We start from the raw sequence: 20,702 nt of genomic DNA, 5'->3' as shown, positions 1-20,702 counted from the left end.
TTATATGAATAACTGACTTCTTTAAAGACAGGGAAGCGCCATTCATTATTTATCCATTAAGAAAGATGTAAAAGAAAAGTTGTGATAAATCATGAATAAGATATTTCTCCGACATACATAGAACAACAGATTATTATCAAAACTACTAAGCTGCATGCTGGACAGTTATCTTTCATATTTTATATGATGAGATAATACAAAAATAGGTTTAGGTAAGAATTTAAAGTATGCCAAAGGTTTTATTTAGAATTTTCTCATGAGAATTTAGTGTTTTGTTGTGCACGAGTATTTAAATAAGAAAGGACTGTGCGTGCTGTGCGTGCATGTGTGTGTGCATGTGTCTGTGCACATGTAAAGATCAGCAGACAATTGCAGAGCTGGCTCTCTCCTCCCTCTCTGTGTGGGTTCTGAGGAGTGACCTCAGGTTGCCAGGCTCATCTGCCCAGTGCTTTACCCACTGAGCCATACAGCCGGTCCAAAAGGCATTTGGCTCTTTGAAAAGCAAATTTAGTACTTTAAAGTTTGCTGAGTAATGTTTATAAACTTTGGCAAAAATGACAGCCAGTGTTGGGTTAATATTGTGAGAACTTAGAAATTCTGGCTAGTTAAAAATGCTGACTCAATAGCAAATCATTTTCTGTACCTCATCAGACAATACTGTTACCTCTCTCAAAACTGGCTAATAAACAGTGAGAGGAAAAACAAAAATGGTCACATGATGGTTTACCAAAACTAACTCATTCTTGTGCCTACGGTTCATCCCACTTACATTATCATTTTTTTTAAACAGGGCCTCAGTATGTGGCTCTCTACCTGTCTTGAACTCCCTAACACTCAAGAGGTCTGCCAGCGCTAAGCTTAAAGGCCACCACACCCTGCTACAGCATGGGCAATTTTACATCACGAGTTCTTATTCCAATCTTCTACGTTTCTAAATTGAGCCTTCAAATGAGAACAGGCTAAAGTTAAATTCTTTTCTCAGGATGACAGCATATTCTGAAAACACTATGTACTCTCAGGTTATATTTTTAAGTTCCATTCTTCAAATCCAGGGTTTGTGTTGAGGGCTGAAGCAGGCATTCTAGATTACACTTACTATGTAATATCAGAAACAGAATCAAACCAAAGCTGTCAGAATTTGAGCGGCAAAGTGAGGTTAGCTAGCCATCTTTCTCATGAACAGCGCTTCTCTGTAGGAAAAGCTCATGTCTGCATTACGCCTACTCACATGAAAAACTGGGAACCATTGGTATGTTTCCCTCGGTTTGCCATTGACAAAAGGAACGCTCTGTCATGTTTGAGAATAAAGTTTTCATCTGTTTGAAGAAAACACAAATTTGTTAGTCTCTAATTATAAGCAGCTTTTTAAAATAACGCTCAAATACTAAATTGAAAGCAAAGGATGAAATTCCTCTTCTGGTCAGTAAGATACTTGGCAATATTTAGAAAAAAAAAATCAACTAATCGAATAACAAAAGCACAAAAAGGCTGAAAAGATACTAATTAAAGCCTTGAGGAAAAGAGCAGGTATTTAACACTTTGTACAAACAGCCTTAGAACAGTCACTTCCAGCAGCAACACACTTGGCTAAATGGTAAATAAACTACTGACTCTCAGGGAAGACTCGCCAATACATTTTTAGAAAAATCTCTACAGTAAAATGTCTTTACTTCAAGTTTCCAATCAGCCTGACACTGAGCTACACATAGGTGGAGTTTAATGCACCCAATCTCAAATGCTTAACGTTTGCGTGGTAAATTTATTATCCCACTGAAGTCAAGCTGCTCTACAAGAACAAAGTATTACATATATTAAGTTTTAGAAAAATGTCTAATTAAATTAAGTTAACAGTAGGATCACAAAATTACCCAAGGAAGGAAGTTGTATAAAAATAACATTTTAAAAGGCAAAATAGAATTTTAAGATACAAAACCATCTTCCACAGAGAGCTGCCACATTAAAGCAGGCTACAACATTACGTCGCTACATGCCAGTACAACCAGCTAGGAAGGGGAAAACTGTCATCACCATCACTCAGAGATGGCTTTGTAGAAAGGTCTTTAAAACTAGACAGCCATATCACCCTGAATGTGCCTGATCTCCTCTAACATAAGAAACTAAGCAGGATCAGGCCTGGTAAGTATTTGGAAGGGAGAAATATCTTTAAAATCAAATTTCCTTTTACATTCATACAAACAAATCTTTCTTCAGAACAAACAGAAATAAAGAACTTTAAAGAAATGATTACCTTGGGGACAGGCTTCTGAAAAATAGTGATCCATTTCCCCCAAAAGAAATATAAAAGAGTATTACACACTGATGCTTGATGACACTCAAGCCCAGCAGTGCTGGAGCCCACTGTAAGTCCCTGCAACTGACTTTTCTAAGGCTTTTTGGGGAAGTGCAATAGTTAGACTTAATGAAATGTTACTACTGTAGGAATAAAATACAACCATATACATAGTTCTAGTACACAAAAGAAAACATACAAACCTTCGAGAAAAGAAAAAATACCAACTTTTATTCAAAGAAACTGCTTGGTTTAGGGGGAAAACCACAAGAGATTCTTTTTCCCTGATGTAGAACTAATAACCCATTGTAAAGAAACAAAGGCACAGATGCATGTATGGAATCACAGATTTTCCAAGTCTTCAAACAATACAGAAATCCAGGCACAACCTGACCAGACTGTCCATGGATTTATTAGGAGGGCACAGGGAGCAGAGTGGAGTTTGTGTTACTGAGCTTCGTTCTCTTACCTTTTCATTTTGCAAAAGACCACATTCTCTATAAACAAAAGAATATGTTGACAGTTTTAGGCAGGAAGATAGGAGTTTTCATGTATATAGTTGCCTAACCTCCATGCTGAAAGTCATGTCTAACCTTAAAGTTAGCCGTAATTAATCTTGTCAATTAAAAGTTACATATTACAAGATAATTTATCCCCAGTCATGCAAATAAAGTATTTTCATGCAGCATTAGTTTCATGCAAACCGTGAACTACAAGTAATCCTCTTCTCATTAAAAGTACTCGACCAAACTTGCTTTGTATCAGAACTGAAACAACAACAACAACAAAAGCAAGCCTTACCTTTAAAGTATCCACCATAAATTGATTCTCCACCTTTTCCATTGCCTGAAAACAATGAGCCATAGTGAAAATTTTAAATACTCAACACACAACAATCACTGTCGTTCTAACATCTGTTGTGTGCACACGCATGCACGTATGCAGCAGTGTGGACGTGGAGGTAGGAGAAAACTGGCAGAAGTTGGTTGTCTACCTCCAACAGGTAAGTCCCAGGGGCTGAATGAGGTCAGAGGTGGTCACAAGTGCCTTCACCTGCTGAGCACCTTTCCAGCTCCATTTGCTTTGGATTAAGGCACATCAGGTGACCTTAAACTCAAAATTCCTGGCCTCTGCCCCCCGGGAGTTGGCACTACAGGTGTACGGCATCACATCCACCGCTGTTACTATTATTAGCACTAGTATCACTGCAGTACTTGAGAGTGACACCGAGGCCTAGCACATGCCAAGCAAGTGTTCTACCATTCAGCTACATTCTCAGCCCAGTAAATTATTTTTGATGGCTTTTATATGCAGAAGGAACTCTTGAGCCTTTTAATTGCTACAACCTGCCCCCCCCCGATTCTAGGTACATTCAATTAATCTTTAAATTATGATAAATATTATCATAAAAAATGACCTCATGACCCATTTATTTCAAGTAGAAGTCACACAAAGAAATTTCTGGAATAGACGTAAATGGACAGTATTATGTGTTCACTGGAAGGTAATCTATCAGGTAATGATGATGTTACTAAAATAAATTACATAAACAAAATAAAGCATCACAGTGTTTACTTTTTCACAAATTCTAGATCTGTAACATCTGTTCAAACAATGATGCACTGAGGACACACAATATTCTCATCATTCTCTGACATATTTACAGTTAAAAGCAATAATGAGATTCTTTAAAAACTGATGGATGGATTTATTAGGAATATAACTTTTAGCTTTACCTTCACTGAAGTCCCCACCCTGAATCATAAAGTTTTTAACCACACGGTGGAATGTAGAACCTTTATAACATAACTTCTTCCCAGTTGTTTTCCCAAGGCCTTTCTCCCCTGGGGGAAAAAAAAAAAGAAGTTTAGCTACAAACTCATCATTCCATGGGAATAATCAACCAGCTAATTTGTGGTCAAATCCCTCCCATGTGCTGACACTATGAGAGATGTAAGAAATGGACAAACGACACGGTGTAGCACACACACATAACGCACAAACCAAAAAAAATAATGCAAAGCAATGTATTCACTGATCCAGAAACAATTCTACAGGAGGTAAGAACGAAGATGATTATTTCACTGAAGAATGAATCATGGAAACTGGTTCAAACACAGGTTTTAAAAATTAAGTTTGCTATTTTTAATGTTTAACAATAACTTTTTTTCCTGCTTGGCTAGGATACACACAATGATACATAATGAGAAGCAAGTTTTTTTTTTTGTTTTTTTTTGTTTTTTTTTTTTAATAATTTCAGGTGCTAAATTTAAAGAACTGAAATTTGGATAACATTTTTCCAAGACAAAATTTGAAAATGTGTTATTTGACAAACTAATACATAAAACCTGTATTACACAAAGTAGCTTCTTATCAATTTAAAGATTACTCCTTTCTCTCCCTGTCCTCCTAAAAGAATTTTTCCTTCACTTCATCCGAAGTCCCCATAACACTTTAGCTGTAAACTCCCGTCACAGGCAATTAGATTCTTATGAAAGCCCCTGCTTTAAAGTAGATACGGCTACAGGTAGCCAGGCATTCTTATTGGAAACACCTTGAAAACTCACTCACCTGAGCACAGGCACAGGAAGTTTTTGCATGTTTTTGGACATATGTCTGAGAAGAGCTGAAACATAATTCGACCAACTGAAACAAAATATATGAGGGAAGAAGGAATTGTGAGCAAGTTGATAATACACCAACATTCCTAAGAGAATGTACCTGGGAGATGCCTAGAGACACTAAGTTCTTTTTCCCTCCTTTCTCACACAGCACTGGAGATGAACACCCATACTGTTACTGTTAAAACTCATGGCCCTTGCACAAAAACTGTAGGATCTGAAGTGTTTTTTTAAAAAAATAATTTATTTAATTTTATTCTATCCTATGTGCCTTAGTTTGAAGGTGTCATATCCCTTGGAATTGGCAGTACAGACAACTGTGAGCTGTCATGTGGGTGCTGGGAATTGACCCTGGGTCCTTTAGGAAGAGCAGACAGTGCTCTTAACCACTGAGCCATCTCTCCAGCCCCAGATCTGAAGTGTTTTTAAACACAGCTTTCTTGTACACTAGATCTTTTTAATACACAACTCTCAGACTTTTACCCAGCACTCACGTACACACACTCCCAGCTCCAAGCACTCTTAGTTGGCACCTGTGTGACCTGCTAGACCCTGCCAGTGAGGAGCGCATTCCTCTCGCAGTCTGCTCTGGCTAGCGGTTCGCGAAGGGACGCTCTTCCACGCTCTCTAAGGAGCCACCCAGCAAACTGTACTCACTGTCAAAGCTCCTGTTCCATCCCTGAGAACCAGGGAGGACAGGCTGTGCACAAGAACCAACGCTGCCTACAGTAACATCGATGAGAAGGAGCCAGTCTGCGACTGGCCTCACTTCTCCCTGGAAAACAGCTAATTGTGCTTTCAAGAGTCTTTTGAGTTGTTTGTGGGTTACACTTGTTAATTAGCATATATAAATGAAAAGTCAGTCATTTCTTTAAGACACAATACTCAAGCACACATTCCATTAGCCCTCAAGTCAGTGAAATGAGATCTTCCTAAGAGGGCAAATCTTACTTTAGGATTATCAAAAAGAATTCTGACTGTACAGACCTGCTGAAAGGATCTCAGCATGTGTGTGTGTATATATACATATATATGTATATACACATATATTTAAAACTTTATTACATTTCTTTTTACTTATGATGGGGCACTGCATGTATACACACATTGAAGTCAGAGGACAACTTGCCAGAATGAATTTTCTCCTCCCACTATGTGGGTTCTGGGGATCAAACTCAGAGGTCAGGCTCAAGAGCAAGTACCTTTTCCCACTGAGCCATGTCACTGGCCCCCAAGAAATAAAGTTTTAGTTTACAACTCTCTCCTAACCCCATTTCTTCCCTCTTTCTGCAAAATTCTTTCCCTTATAGACATTTTACTTAAAGAGACAGGATAAATCAAAATCAACTGTAGATCAAATCTGTCATGTTTAGAGCAGACACAAACTGAGCTGTACTGTTATCACCAACAGTTGTAACGCATCTCTAGCTATCCTAGTGTGTCCTGCACTACAGCCACCTGTCATGAATAAGAGTGAGATAATCATTGATCATCATCATCTCCTATGTCAACATTCAAATAAACGCTAACAAAGTCAATTTTAAAACAATTTCAAAGCTGTAGCTGTTAAGAAAAAGACAGAGAAAGGAAACAAAAAAAGACTTAGGTAATGAATGATCAATGCCTGTACATACAGGTCAGAATGTTTCAGGGATACCAATGACACTGGAAACAATGTAACACCAGTGATAGCAATGTCTGCATTAATTCTCACAAATGCCTGAAACAGCTGGGATGGACATCAAGTTCATAACCATAAGCTTTGCAAGTTACAACATACTTAGACCTTTGGAATCACTGAACAATGTTTGCCTGCAGGATAAAGACAGAAAACGGGCTTGGTTGCCTTGTAATCCCTGAGTTGAGGCAGGAGCAGGTGGATCTCTGTAGTTTTGAGGACAACCTTGTCTACAGAGTGCTATCAGGAAGGCCAGGGCTTGTTGCACAGAGAAGCCCTGTCCCAAAAGCCAAAACAAGCAAAAAAGATCAGACCCAATCACCTCGCCTTTAATCCCAGCACCCAGAAATCAAAAGGCAAAGACAGGTGGATCTTGGCTGAGCTAAAGAGCAGGCAGAGTTCCAGACAACCAGGTCTGGGTACAGAGCCTGTCTCAGAAGAGAAAAAAGAAAAGAAAGGAAAAGTAAAGAAAACCTAGGGCCTTCTTAGGACCACAGTAATGTATGCTTTCTTTCTTTTTTGGCTTTCTGAGACAGGGTTGCTCTGTGTAACAGAGAATGTTTCTCCCTTACAGGTCACTGATTTTAACTAGCACAAAACTTCACGACTAGCCAGCAGCCCTTGTTCTCTGTATTCTTTTCGAGACATGGTCTCCTTTAAGTTGCTCAGACTCGCCTTGAACTCAAATTTGTAGCTCAGAAGGGACTTCTTCCAGCCCAGGGCAAAATTTTAAGAAAAATAAAAGAGGGGCTGTTGAGATGTCTCAACAGTGTGAGCTTGACCTCCAGGATACACACGGTCAAAGGACAACCCACTCCCTGCTTTTTGTCTTCTGGTCTCCATGGGCGTGTACCCATACACGTAAAGAAATACCTTAATTAAAAACATCTTTTTCGGGCTAGAGACATGGCTCAGAGGTTAAGAGCATTGCCTGTTCTTCCAGAGGTCCTGAGTTCAATTTCCAGCAACCACATGGTGGCTCACAACCATCTATGAGAACTGGTGTCTTCTGGCATGCGGGTGTAAATGAAGACAGAACACTGTATACATAATGAATAAATAAATCTTTTTTTAAAAATATCTTTTTCAAATCACTGCTGGGACAAGAGTGAATCAGAGTACCAGAGCTACCAAACAGCTTTTCCTCCCACACCACCAGTTCCCTAGCTGGTTATCTAATCGTGTTATTACAAAGACTAGACTGCCTTATTAAATTGTGCTCAGTTATTAATACATCCCATTATAATCCATGATAGAAAACCATACTCAAGTCTTTAAGTTATCTTGTTTAATAGCTCCCTTCAACACCCTTATCCTATAGGAACTATTACATAGGAGTCTTACTTAAACTCATGAACAAAAAAAAAAAGGTAGAGATCATTTAAATTTAGCAATAAGGCTGAGATGTAAGCCTGTTCTTTCAGTACAAATCTGATCCCACACATCTGTCCTGAGTGTGAGTCTCAAGTTTAAAGAGTAAATATGAAGGTAAGGAAACTACCATACTACTGTCTTGACCTGTGGTCTGAAGATCGAGGCATGTACCTGGCATTAGCCCTTAACTTCTTGATGAAAATTTCAAATACTTAAGCCAGGCATGGTGGGTGGTGGTATATACCTTTAGTCCCAGTACTCGGGAGGTAGAGGCAGGAGGACCTTGTGAGTTTAAGGCCAGCCTGGTCTACAAAGAGAGTCCAAGACAGCCAGGGTCTGTTACACAGAGAAACCCTGTCTCAAAAAAAAAAAAAAAAAAAAAAAAATCAAATACTTTACATTGTTTTCTAAGGACATATTTCAATTAGTAGTTTGTGGATCTCATCCCCATTTTTATGCATTTTAATAAGCTGCCAAGGATTTATGATATGTCTCTTGGACACACAAAAAGAAACCCTAAAGCCAGAAAACCCTTTACTAACCACCCTGGGGCTAGGACTGTCACTTACACGGGACAGTGCTATACCAGCATGCACAAAGCCTCACTGATTGGAGCTGCTGAACCTGAACTCTGATCCTCCTCCTTCGGCCGTGTGAGTGCTAGGACATAAGCTACTACACCTGTCAGAAGAATACTCCTATACTTACAAATGCACACCAAAGTGTTTCAAAGGAGAGTCAAGATGCAAACACCCTTCAACTTCGTCCAAATAAAAATGTGTGCGAAGAGAACACACTGGCCTTGAGAAATTTAAGGCCATCCTGGAAAACAGTGAGACCTAGTCTCACAACAAAATAGCATACCAAAAACAGAAATAATTATGTTTAATATAGTTAAACATAAATGACAAGAGGTGGTTAGAAGAAAAAAAAAAGTCATTTGTTAGCTATAAATAACTTCATTTTAAATTCTGATATAAACTGGACCTGGTGGCATATACCTTTTTTTTCTTTATACAGCATTCTGCCTGTGTACCTGAGGAGGGGACCAGATCTCACTATAGAAGGTCATGAACCACCATGTAGTTGTTGGGAATTGAACTCAGGATCTTTGGAAGAACAGCCAATACTCTTATCCTCTGAGCCATTTTTCCAGCCCCCCGGCACTTTGGAGGCAGAGAAAAAGGCTCTGTGACTTTGAGGCCAGCCTGGTTGAGTTGCTGGACAGCCAGACCTACATGGAAAGACCCTGTCTCAAAAAAGGAGGTGGGAAGAAAGGCTGAGCATCTCTATCCAAAAAGGCCCAAATCCTAATACTTTTTGAGTGCCCCATGATGCCACAAGTGAAAAAGTTCTACCTAATGTAGTAGCAGTCACAACACACACACACAAAGCTACCAATATGAAATTATCTTCAGGCCATATGTACATCATATATATGAAACAATTTCCCCCAAAACATCTTATTTTATATATGTAAAGGTTCCCAAATTTCAAAGTAAAACCTGAATTCTGAATTTTTTCTTTTTATTTCAAGCATTCTGGATGAAAAATGTCTAATTTGTACTCAGAAATCAAAATACTTCTAAAGTCATGAATTAAAGACAATCTCAGAGAAAATTAAATATTTTGAGCTGAAAGAAACTGAGGAACATCAAAATTTATAGGATACATCTATACTTCCTATATATATATAATTAATTCTTTATATTAGAAAAGGAATCAAGTCAGCAACAACTGAAGCTTCTACATTAAGAAGCTAGAAAAGAGAGCTGGAGAGATGGCTTGGTGCTTAACAGCACTGACTGCTCTTCTGCGTTCAATTCCCTGCACCCACATAGTGGTTCACAACTGTCTCTAACTTCAGTTCCAGGAGACCCAACTTCTACACAGCCAAAACACATAAAAAAAAAAAAAAAAAAAAATTTAAAGCGGCAGGTGTGGTGGCACATGCCTGTAATTCCAGCACACTGGGAGGCAGAGGCAGGTGGATTGCTGTTAAGTTCCTGGTCAGCCTGGTCTACAAAGTGAGTCTAGGACAGCCAAGGTTACACAGAGAAATCCTGTCTCGAAAAACCAAAACCAAACAAACAAATAAATAAGAACTAGAAAAAATAAAAGCAAAGCAAGCATTAAAAAGAAACGATAAAAAAAGAACTGATAAAGTTGATTAAAATTGCTAAAACTGAAAAGAGGACAGAAAATATTCAGTGACACTAAAATCTAGTTCTTGAATATTGAAGCTTTTAAGCCTCTAGGTAGATTAAAAAAAAAAAAAAAAAGACAACAGGCGTACATTGTTGGAACAGTCCAAACACAGAGTGAGTTACGAGTGTTTGTGAGAAGACTCCAAGAAAACAAGAGTCTCATGACCTCAGTTTCTTCAAAATCATGGACTTGTTCTTGGAATGTGCTTTCCGGACTCTCCCAGGTGAACAGGGGTGCACATTAGATTATTCATTACCACTGGCTGTGTTGTCTACGAAAAGAAATGTTTTCCATGTGTGGCTCGTCCTGTGACTTTATTGAGGTGATTTTTCTTAACTCTGAGTATTGTCGTAAATTAAAAGTAAAATGGATGTTGGGCTATGTAATGTTTATTATTTGCCCTAAGATTATCATGGCGGTATTATCTAACCTGCTATCACAAATAATAAGACACCGACACCTGTTACATTTTATAACTGCCTTATTTACCTTGGGCTGGGCAAATACTCCTATCTACATTGTCTGAATATCCTCACCATCCATCTCCCATCCAATGCCCGCATCCAATGCCATCGTATCTTCCATCCATAATCTTTTAAATATTTGCTTTTAATCTTTATCAGGGCCTTTTCACGCCATTATTGGAGTCCTTCCTCCCTTCACAACAAGGTTTCTTCTCTCTTGGAGTCCTCCTTCCTCTCTTCCCAAGCGTTTCCCACGAACCTTAAACCCCCAAAGCCTGGGAACCTTAGCCCCGCCGACACCATTCTGCTACCCAGGTATAGGCTGTTTACTCAACCAATCAGATATGTCTTAGGCAGGTTTACACAACAAAGATAGGTGTAACCAGATCTTAAGGGCCAGTGACAGGCATCAGACCAACCTGGAACTGAGTATAAACTGTCTGATGCTCTGAATAAAGACTTGCGTAAGACTTTAGTCCACCCTACTTTTAGGCCCTGCTCACTCAGGTCAGACCAGTGTTACTGCAGCTTAACAACACACTCCCAATCAGGAGTGAAAGTGAAATTGTCACTACAGACTGGGAAATGCCGAGGCACACAAATTTGACAAGTTAGATAAGTGCATCAGTTTCTTAAAAGTCACAAACTATCAATCCTCCACCAATCAAGTAACAGACACATGAAGGAATAATCCTATATCTATCAAAGAAATTAGAATTTTCCCTAAGAACCTTTACAACAACAAAATCACAGAATTATTTCTGATATGAACAATTTACTGGACTTATCCAAGAAAACCTATCACACAATATAAAGCTTTTCCCTTTTTTAATCTGTATTTGTATCCATTCAATAGTTTTATAATTCAAAACTTAATCTGTCTTGCATTTGTACTGATGGTAACTGAAAAGCAAACTATGCTGTATTCACTTCTTTATCAGTACATCTAAATTCTGTATCACCTCTGCTTATCAAAGTAAATCAGATACTTTATCTGTGGTGTGGGGAATTGAAGTTGGAGCCTTAAGTATTTAAGGCAAGCATTCTCCCACTCAACTATATTCCTGGCTGACTCTTAATTCTTCATTATCTCTCAGCGGTTAATTCATGCTCCAGACAGTAGGGGTTTGGTTTTAAGAGTAAAAGAAATCAGCTGTGCATTGGTGGTGCACACCTGTAATCCCAGCACATGGAGGCAAAGGCACTCGGATCTCTGTAAATTCAAGGCCAGCCTGGTCTACACAGAAAAACCCTGTCTTAAAAAAAACAAAAAAAAATAACTGGGTGCAGCGGTGCACGCCTGCGATCCCAGCGATAGGGGAGGCAGAAGCAGGGGGATCTCTGTGAGTTTGAGGCCAGCCTGGTCTACAGAGTGAGGAGAGACAAGTCTACACAGAGGAACCCTGTCTCAAAAAAGAAAGAAAGAAAGAAAGAAGAAAAGAAAGAAAGAAAGAAAGAAAGAAAGAAAGAAAGAAAGAAAGAAAGAAAGAAAGAAAAAGAAAGAAAAGTTAAAACTAGAACAACAACAAAAAGACATTAAGCAAAGATTGTGTAGCCATATTAAATTCTTTCTTTTCAAGCTTGGTACCTGCGGTGTTGGGGAGCAAAGCCAGGGCTTTGGTCATTCTAGGAAAACACTGTACTTCCGAGTTACATTTCTAATTATCCAATTATTGCTGAGTACGACCATACTTTAGGTGGGGGAAAAAAAAAACCGTGGGAAAAATTCTCCAGAATAAATTCGGCAAATACTGAATCAACTGCAGATACCGTAAGTGTCCAAATGTTGAATGGGGAAAAACAAATTTTTTAGGAAACACTTCACTGTTTTGTTCAGAACCCTGTTAGGTTTTCCTCTAGCACGCAATCGGAGTTCTTCCCTCTACCCCAGCAACACCAGGCTCTTCGCTTTCCCTCAAAAACCAAGCATTGTCTCTGAACCTACCAAGCACTGTTCTCAAAAACATCCGCATGATTCCGTTTCCCATCTGCCTAAACATCACCTTCTCAAGAGAGCCTTTTCTCAACACCTCACCAACACTGCACTCGAGGGAACACGTTTTGACCCTTTTGTTTATTTCCTGTCTTCTTCCAACGGGATGTAGGCATGAGAGGCAGCTCCGTTTCAGTCGCTGATGTAATTCCAGCCTAGGGCAAGCTCTCCTAAGAATCTACCACAGAAAATGTGGACACACCCCCCACACCTCCAACTAAATGTTGTCACTTAACTCTGCGCCTGAAACAAGTACTTCCGAAAAAAGAAACGCATGTTTATCACGTGTACAGTTTTATGCTGCGTACGCGCAAGCCTACATGTGTACGCCTGCGTGAGTGTGTCTACGTCTCTGCATATACCGAAATCTGTGTCTGTGAACGGCTCAGCACTATGCAATTCCTAAGACATCACGTCTGCAGCGCATCCACGTCGCAAGTCCGGGGCCACACCACGTATACAAGCCGTTCCGTCCCCTCGGCCACTTCTCCAGGAGTCCGGAAACTCCGGGCGAGGACTCTCGGGGAAGTCGGAAGGCGGTCGGCCGGCCCGTGGCCGCGGCAACCCCGCAGCACGGAGCAGCGAGGCGGGACTCCCGGGCCCCGCCCGGCCGGGGCGGCGGCGGCCCGCTCCCCCACCCGCCCCGCGCCCGGCAGGCCGGGCCCCGCTCACCCGGCTCCCGGTTGATCTCGATGTCGAAGTGGCACTGCGGCCGGTCCTGTGCGCCCATCGCGGCGGCGGCGGCGGGAGCTGCGGACAAGGAGGAGGGCGCTGAGGGCGGCCGCCCGCCAGGGGCGCGGCCGGCAGGAGGCCGCCCGCCCGCCCCGGCCGCCCGCCCGCACTCCCGAGGGCTTCTCACCTGGCCGCACAGCTCCGAGTCAGCGCAGGAGAACGCCCTGCCGGCGCCGCCGGAGCCCAACGTCACCAACGGAACGCCGCCTCCTCCGGCAGCGCGAGCCGCCCGGTGCCACGCCAAAGCTCGCGAGACCGGCAGCAAGGATCGCGAGAGGCCCTCCGCGCCCCGCCCCCCGGGATCAGCGTCCAATCCCGAGTGCGCAGACGTCTGCGAGCTGTCACGGCTCACGCAGCATCGCGAGGTTTTGTGTTGTCCGGCCGGTGACTGTGGGCCGTGTGCAGGCGAGGCTTCCGGAGCCTGCGTGGCGAGTGGGGCTGGTCTCTCGGGGTTGGCACGGGCTCCTCTACGGCGGACGCGCTTTGTCTCGACGCACGGGAACCAGGTGTGCCCCACTAGACCTGCCAGGCTGAGACTGGAGCCTGGATTGCTGGGACCTTGTCAAAACCACGCAGCAACAAAACCCCGACGCAAAACCCAAACCATGGCGTTCCACACTGCAAGTCCAGCATTCGGTGGGTGAAGGCGGGAGACTCAGAATTAAGGTCATCCTGAGCTTCGCACCAGCCTGAGGCTACCGGCGGCCTTGTCTGAAGAAACCCAGCCAGGAGGCCGGAGCGATGGCCCCGCCCTGGTGGCTTATAACCATTCCACTTTCAGGGTTTCCATCGCGTTCCTCTGATCGTCGTGGGCACCAGGCTTGCACATGGTTAGACCAAGCAGGCAAAACACTCAGACTAAAATTCTAAAAAGAAACGTCTGAGGGATAACACCTTTTAACCTCAACACTGGAAGCAGAGGCCGGTCTGCGGTCAGCCTGGTCTGCGTACTGCCTTCTGCCCAGTCAAGGGCAGGCAGAGCTCAGTGAGTTTAAGGTGAGCCTGGTCTACCGAGCGCATTCCAGGACAGGACAGGCTCTGTGGAGAGACCATGTATTTATTTTCAAGAGTGCTTACTTCTGCAGAGGACCTGGGTTGTCGGCAGCACCCACACCGGGTGGCTCACAGACCACCATGTAACTTCAGTTCTACATTGCAGTGTAGCCCTTTAGCCTTCCCAGACGCAGACATGGTGTACATAAGTTCATGAAGACATATACAGCTAGATTTTTAAAATAAATAAACCTGGTAGGTTTGGAGGGTCGGTTCCCACCACCTTCAGCGTCAGCGGGATAGCCCTGTTCTGTCCTAGACATTCTCTCTACCTCTTTTGTCAACTGGCACTTTCAGGATTTTGTTCACCTTTTAAATCCAGCCCCTGGCCTAGGAAATGTGAAGAGTTAAGGACACAAATACTTCCTTAGGAAGATATATGTATGTCCTGAATGTAACTCTTGTTATATAAGATGGCAAATATCTTCTCACAATCTTGGCCCTGGCTTTTCATTGCTTTTGACTGTTTTCTGCTCATTTTTATTTTTAAAATTTTTAAATAATGTTATTATTTTAAATAATAAAATGTTATTTGTAGGAGTTTTATAATATTTTTCTTAGTTTTTAAAAACTACTTTTATTTTGTGGGTAATATAATCATTCCATATTCCACTTCCTTTTCCTCCCTTCAGACCTTCCCATAAACCCCTTTTGTTCTAGTGCTATATGTATGTGTGTGTATATACATAACATCGCTGAATACACCCTGCTTGCTATGTGTGTTACTTGTATGTTTTTGTGGCTGACCATGTGGTATTAGATGACCAGTTGGTGAGTTCTGTCCTGGGAAGACCATTTCTCCCTCTCAGCATGGCTGCTCTTGGTTCTTTGTGTCGAGTTGAGGACTCCAGTTCGGCATGTTGTTGTTATTGCTCAGCTTATGTTTAAGCAGGCATGTTGGAGAGATTTAGGTGTAGGGCCTGGTATTACTAGAAGACAAAAATCTGACCGCAAACTCCCTGACTCTGTGGCTCTGATCTTTCTGTCCCCTCTCCAGGAAATGGTCCCCAAACTTCGGCTGTGGGAGTGTTTTGTACATGTGTAGGTTGTAGCTGATCTCTCTAACGCTGCAATTTGATTAGCTGTGGTTTTCTGTACTAATCTGTTTATTGCAAGGCGAGTTTCCTTGATGAGGGGTAAAAACTACATGCAAAATATCTTTAAATTGCATCCATGTTGTATATCAAGCTTTCAAGTAGGAAGGGGACAAGAGAGAATAATAGGGTGAATATGAGCAAAACATACTGTATACATGTATGAAAATGTCATTGTTAAACCTAGTATGTATATGCTAACAAAAACATTTTTTTCGAACTAGCCCCTGGAGAAGAATGTCTGCCAAAGTTTATGTTGGTGGCCAGTTGATCCAGCCTTTTGTTGTTGTTTCTTCCAGTTGGTGCTGCTGCACTCAGAAATCCCTGGAGGCTGGAGTGTAGCTCAGGAGTACAGGACTTGCTTAGAGTGTATGAGGCTCTGGGTTCCCTCTGCCACACCAGAAAACAGAGGGAGAAGAGGTAGGGGAAAGGGACAGAGAAGGGGGAAGGGGAGATGGATGTGTAGACTTCAAGTTCATGAAAACTTTCTCCTCTTTTCTTCAGAAAATTTAAGCTCTTCCTTTTATGTTTAAATCTAGACTTCTAGCTGGCGCAGTGGTGCACGCCTATAATCCCAGCACTTGGAGAGGCAGAGGCAGGTGGATCTTTTTGAGTTCGAGGCCAGCCTGGTCTACAAAGCAAGTCTAGGACAGCCAAGGCTGCACAGATAAAACTGTCTCAGAATGTCCATTTGCTGAAGACTGTATTTTAACCCATGAATTGCCTGGCTTTGTGACCACAAGTAACTATTAGTGCCACATCGTTGCTTTTATAAAACTGTACAGCTTCAATTATATAATCTTTACCATTTTTAAGCATCTTCAAGTGCAGTTCAGTGGTATGAAGTACACTCTCCTTGTGGAGTAGCCATCACCATCAACCAACTAGAAAGTTTGTTATCTGGAAGAAGTGAAACCACACCCCTTACAAACTCATTTCCTTCACCCTTTACCCTATTACGTACAACCATGTGTCTACTTCCTGTGCATAGAATCACACTGTGATGGTCTGTTGTTACCTTCACTGCATCTGGAACCACTAAAATTTAAGCTGCTGGGCATTCCTCTAAGTTTTCTTGATTGGAATATTTGAGCCACATTTTCTGGTAGCCATTAGATAAAAGGACATGGAAGGAAGAAACTTTCATTTTTGCCTGCTTGCTGAGTCATTCTTTATGGTTGGGATTAGATACACGTTATTTAGGATTCCTACAGAGACTGAAGACCAGCAGCTCTCCAGGGACCTTCCAGGCCTCCAGTACAACGCCGCACTAGGATTGCTAAACTATCTGGCTGTAGCTGGCCTTTGCTGCTTTGTGGATTCCTTTTTCTCACCCACCCATTATCGTGCCTTCCCCATTTCACCCCCTATCACTAGAAGAGATAAAGGATAGAGGGGAGAGAATGGTCATTAAATCTAATTTTTGTTTGTTTGTTTGTTTCTTCTTTGAGCACCACTACTAAGGAAGTGCAGCCAACTCCCCTGAACGACCACCAACCACCAACCCTGCCTCTCAGGGCCCTAGCATTTACATACACTTTGAAAAGTTCACAGAATTCCAAACATCACACAATCTCAGAAACTGTCTTCAGTTGGTAAAACCACTCCTGCTACAGCTCAAACCAGCCAGCTGCTTTGCAGTCTGAAGCAGCTCCATATCCCCACATCTGGGATTAAAACATAATCTTAGATTTCTGTTTTTTAAAGAAGCCAAATTTCCAGAACTGTCACTACATGCAGCCTAACAAATTCTCAGCCTTTTCAAAGAGAAAGCCAGTGAGCCTTGGTCTTCCAAGGCCTCTGCTTCAATTCCAGGCCCCAGGTTCCTGCTGATTTCCCTTCATGATGGACTATGACCAGGACATTTAAGCCAAACCCTTTCCTCCACAAGCTGCTTTTCGTCATGGTGCTGCGTCACTGCAACAGAAAGCAAACTGATACATACGGTATCTGTCCCTTATGGCTGGCTGGTTCCACAGTATAAAAGCAAAATATCTTTAAATTGCATCCATGTTGTATATCAAGCTTTCAAGTAGGAAGGGGACAAGAGAGAATAATAGGGTGAATATGAGCAAAACATGCTGTATACATGTATGAAAATGTCATTGTTAAACCTAGTATGTATACGCTAACAAAAACATTTTTCTTTTTCGGGGTCTCATGTGGCCTAGGCCGACCTGTCTCCTGGCCCCACCTCCCAGTTGTGTCTGGTGCTGGTTATTAGACATCTTTCTTATTCTGCCTCAGTTCTGAATGCGCCCTTTGCTTGATTCTTTTCAATGTGTAATCCAGCCTCAAGCAGAGATACCTGCCTCAGCCTCTCTCCCTGAGAGGAAAGAGGAGAAAATTGGGCTGTGTGAAGGTGGCATTAGTTGATGTGGGCTACATCAACAGAGAGACATTTTGGGATACTCAAGTGCACATCATTTATTATTATTATGTTAATCAGATAAATAAGCACTACTGATTTTGTTGACAGTGATAGTGGCACTGTTGTCACAGTGTTTACTATGGGCCCTGCTTGTTACTAAAATATTTACACTAAGAATATAGTGGAGTTAGAAGCAGCTTTCTTCACAGTCTAAACTGAATCACGGACTTTTTGCCCATGTTCTAAGCAGCTTGGTTGCTAATAATTCTGTGTCTGTTTCATAGGAGATGGGTTCCATTCAGTCACGTCTCCTATCAGCCTCCTGCGAGATCATTCCACTGCTGTTGTAAGACTGTTTGCATTGGCATCTGCGATGGTAGCTAAATAAATGAGATTTCTATGTAACACATGCTGGTACCTATGGATGAAAAACAAAAATCAGAAGCTTGTTTTATCCACCATGCAAGCTAGAAGAGAACCTACCCACAGAGGTGGAATGGTTTTCCCCAAACTGAATGACACATGTCACCAACCCTGTTATTTATTTATTTATTTATTCATTTATTTATTTATTTATTTATTTTGAGACAGGATCTTCCTGTATAGCCTTGGCTGTCTTCAAACTCAGAGATCCACCTCCCTCTGCCTTCCCAAGTGCTCCACTTGGCTTTGCCAACCTTCTTTTTAACGTAGACTCTCACCCATTCTCATTTGCCTCTCCCACAGCTACTCCAGGCCAAGCAACTATGACTCTTTTGCTTGGACAACAACAGCAGTGTCCGCACTCCCCTGATCTACGTTGCAGCCCTGCTTTACGCTACCGAGCTAGAGTTAACACAGCACAATTTAAATCAAGACCCTATCTTAACTGTTCTAAAACTCTTTAAAATGCCGTCATTCCTACGTCTTATGTGACTGGTCATATATGACGGGGTCTGTTCTCTCCTGTGGCTTCCCTCTGGGGCCTCCTGGATGTGGCCTGAGGATGGCCAGCACCTTTATGCTGCCTCACTGGTTTCTGAAGATCAGGCTTCACTTGGTCTCATCTTACTAGAGATACCCTGCATCCTGCCTTCCACACACTCCACCTGGTCTCTACCGCGCTAGAACCGAACCCAGGGCTTCCTGTGCGTGACCGCCAAGCCAAGCCCTCTACCATGCCCCTGACTTTCTCCTGTTCAAAGCACATATCATTACATGTCTATTAATTTCTTCCCCTGGATTCTAGAGTCTAGAATGTCAGCTCCACAGGAGAGTAGGAATCTTCTGTGCTTCTTAGTCCCCAGAACATCACACACCACCTCCCAGTCTATAATACCACAGCTGGCCATGGTGGCACACACCATTAGCACCGGCACATGGGAGGCAGAGGCAGGTGGATGTCTGAGTTCAAAGTCAAGCCCGGTCTACAGATCAGGTTAAGTTTCCGGACAGTCAGGGCTACAGAGAAAAACCTTGTCCAAAAGGAGAGCAAGCGAGAGAGAGAAAGAGACAATGGGGAATCCTATGATCAAGGTGAGCACATGACAATTGTCAGTTGCTTGCCATTTAGCATCAGACTTGAGAAGTACAACTTCTACAATATTAAAAAAAAATATAGATTTCTAGGACTTTCCTATCTTTTCACAAGAGTCAGTGTGCCAAAGAGAATATGCTGCAATCATTTTCTAAAAATAAGAAAATGTTTAAACTGTAAAAAAGCAAACCAAATGCTGGAGTCAAATGTAAGTAACTCAAAATAGTAATTCTGCTATTCCATTAAGGAACTTGGAGAAGGATTGTGGGTGACTTTTAGGAGGCAAAATAGTATGGCACTTTTAAATATTTAAGTAACGATAAAACATTTTTCTAAAAGAAGTGGAGCCTAGTTCTTAGGAAAGGGCCTCAGACTGTTTCTTCCCATTCTGATATCTGATAGAGAGCACATTAGTTCCACCCTGAATTAACCTTGGTTTAACGCAGAAATCCCTTTGTTGGTCGCGTGTATTCCCACAGACCGACTGTGAGGTAACCGAATGGCCTGCCTTACTGGGATGAAGTGACATCCACGAATCAGGAGGCCATGGCTCTTATCTTAGCCTCGCTTTCGGATGATTCCCTCTGTCATCAGCTGACAAGGGCTTTATGTGAAACCCTGAACTCCAGGTTCCACCATAAACTATGTTGTCCTGAGCAATCAGTAAATAAACTTTAGAAGGCGGAGGTGGGGGTAGGAGAGTCTTGCTATGCAATCGCAGCTGGCCATCCTCCAGCCGCAGCCTGCCCAGCGCTCGGTTACCGGCATGCAGGCTCCCTTTTCTCACCGATCCATCCCCCAGGGCTGCCGCACGCCCCCACTTACTGGACGCACTCGTTCGCGCGGCCCTTGTTCTGATACTCCACGATACAGCGGATGAGCTGGTCGTTCTCCTCCAGCAGCTGAAAGGTGGCGAGGGGGAAGCGCGGGGCGCCGGTCGGTCCCGGGTCCCATCCTTTCCCGGCCCACAGGCGGTCCCCACCGCGGTCCGGCCCCTGCAGGCCGCTCCCACACCAGGTCCCGCTCTCGGGGACACTCACCCGCTGTATAGTCTCCTGGTTGACCTTGGCCTTGCCGCGTAGCCAGTCAGGAGCGAAGATGACAGACATGCTGCGAGGAAACTCCGAATCCCGCGTAGGGAGCAGCCGGGTCGCGCGCAGCTGACGCAACCTGCGCCGCGGTGCGCCCCGCCCTCTGCGTGCGGGGGGGGGGTCAGAGGGAGGAGCCCGAGACTCGACGCTGATTGGGCGCCCCCCGCGGAGCGGAGCGGGGCGGGGCGGAGCGGGGCGGGGCGGAGCGGGGCGGGGC

General features: G+C 42.9%; 2 protein-coding genes and 1 long non-coding RNA gene across 4 annotated transcripts in view; 1 reads left to right on the top strand and 2 right to left on the bottom strand.

The window, feature by feature from the left end:
* Positions 1-13,583, bottom strand: part of Nktr (natural killer cell triggering receptor) — a 37,336-nt gene extending 23,753 nt beyond the window's left edge. Inside the window, exons 1-6 of one of the 2 annotated variants that reach the window (XM_055601605.1) lie at positions 13,488-13,583; positions 13,301-13,378; positions 4,862-4,936; positions 4,027-4,134; positions 3,092-3,136; positions 1,229-1,316 (exon numbers count right to left, since the gene is read on the bottom strand). In XM_055601605.1, the coding sequence (XP_055457580.1) occupies positions 1,229-1,316; positions 3,092-3,136; positions 4,027-4,134; positions 4,862-4,936; positions 13,301-13,358 (374 nt within the window). In that variant the 5' untranslated portion in view covers positions 13,359-13,378; positions 13,488-13,583. Of the gene's footprint in view, positions 1-1,228; positions 1,317-2,759; positions 2,793-3,091; positions 3,137-4,026; positions 4,135-4,861; positions 4,937-13,300; positions 13,379-13,487 lie in introns of those variants that run through there. The other variant, XM_055601606.1, reaches the window with a different exon arrangement.
* Positions 13,584-13,628: 45 nt separating this feature from the next.
* Positions 13,629-16,939, top strand: LOC129672289 (uncharacterized). Its single transcript, XR_008719477.1, has 2 exons — positions 13,629-14,356; positions 15,807-16,939. It is a non-coding gene; the product is annotated as an uncharacterized LOC129672289 (long non-coding RNA).
* A 969-nt stretch (positions 16,940-17,908) lies between these two features.
* Positions 17,909-20,588, bottom strand: Ss18l2 (SS18 like 2). Its single transcript, XM_055601608.1, has 3 exons — positions 20,435-20,588; positions 20,220-20,296; positions 17,909-18,296 (listed from the first exon to the last, which is right to left on the bottom strand). The coding sequence occupies exons 1-3, from the start codon at positions 20,501-20,503 to the stop codon at positions 18,209-18,211; spliced, it is 234 nt and encodes a 77-aa protein (XP_055457583.1). The 5' UTR covers positions 20,504-20,588; the 3' UTR covers positions 17,909-18,208.
* Between the last annotated feature and the right edge of the window lie 114 nt (positions 20,589-20,702).

This window comes from Psammomys obesus, unplaced genomic scaffold, assembly GCF_907164565.1.
Source record: "Psammomys obesus unplaced genomic scaffold, mPsaObe1.curated_primary_1811, whole genome shotgun sequence".
Classification (NCBI taxonomy): domain Eukaryota; kingdom Metazoa; phylum Chordata; class Mammalia; order Rodentia; family Muridae; genus Psammomys; species Psammomys obesus.
Note: the sequence above shows the minus strand (reverse complement) of the source record. Positions and strands in the feature narration are given on the sequence as shown.

Excerpts from the sequence above, each read along its gene's own strand:
- Ss18l2 (XM_055601608.1), bottom strand. The coding sequence starts at position 20,503 with ATGTCTGTCATCTTCGCTCCTGACTGGCTACGCGGCAAGGCCAAGGTC. Across the intron at positions 20,297-20,434 it reads ACCAGGAGACTATACAGCGG|CTGCTGGAGGAGAACGACCA; the intron begins GTGAGTGTCCCC and ends GCCACCTTTCAG. Across the intron at positions 18,297-20,219 it reads CGCGCGAACGAGTGCGTCCA|GTACCAGCATGTGTTACATA; the intron begins GTAAGTGGGGGC and ends TTTCATCCATAG.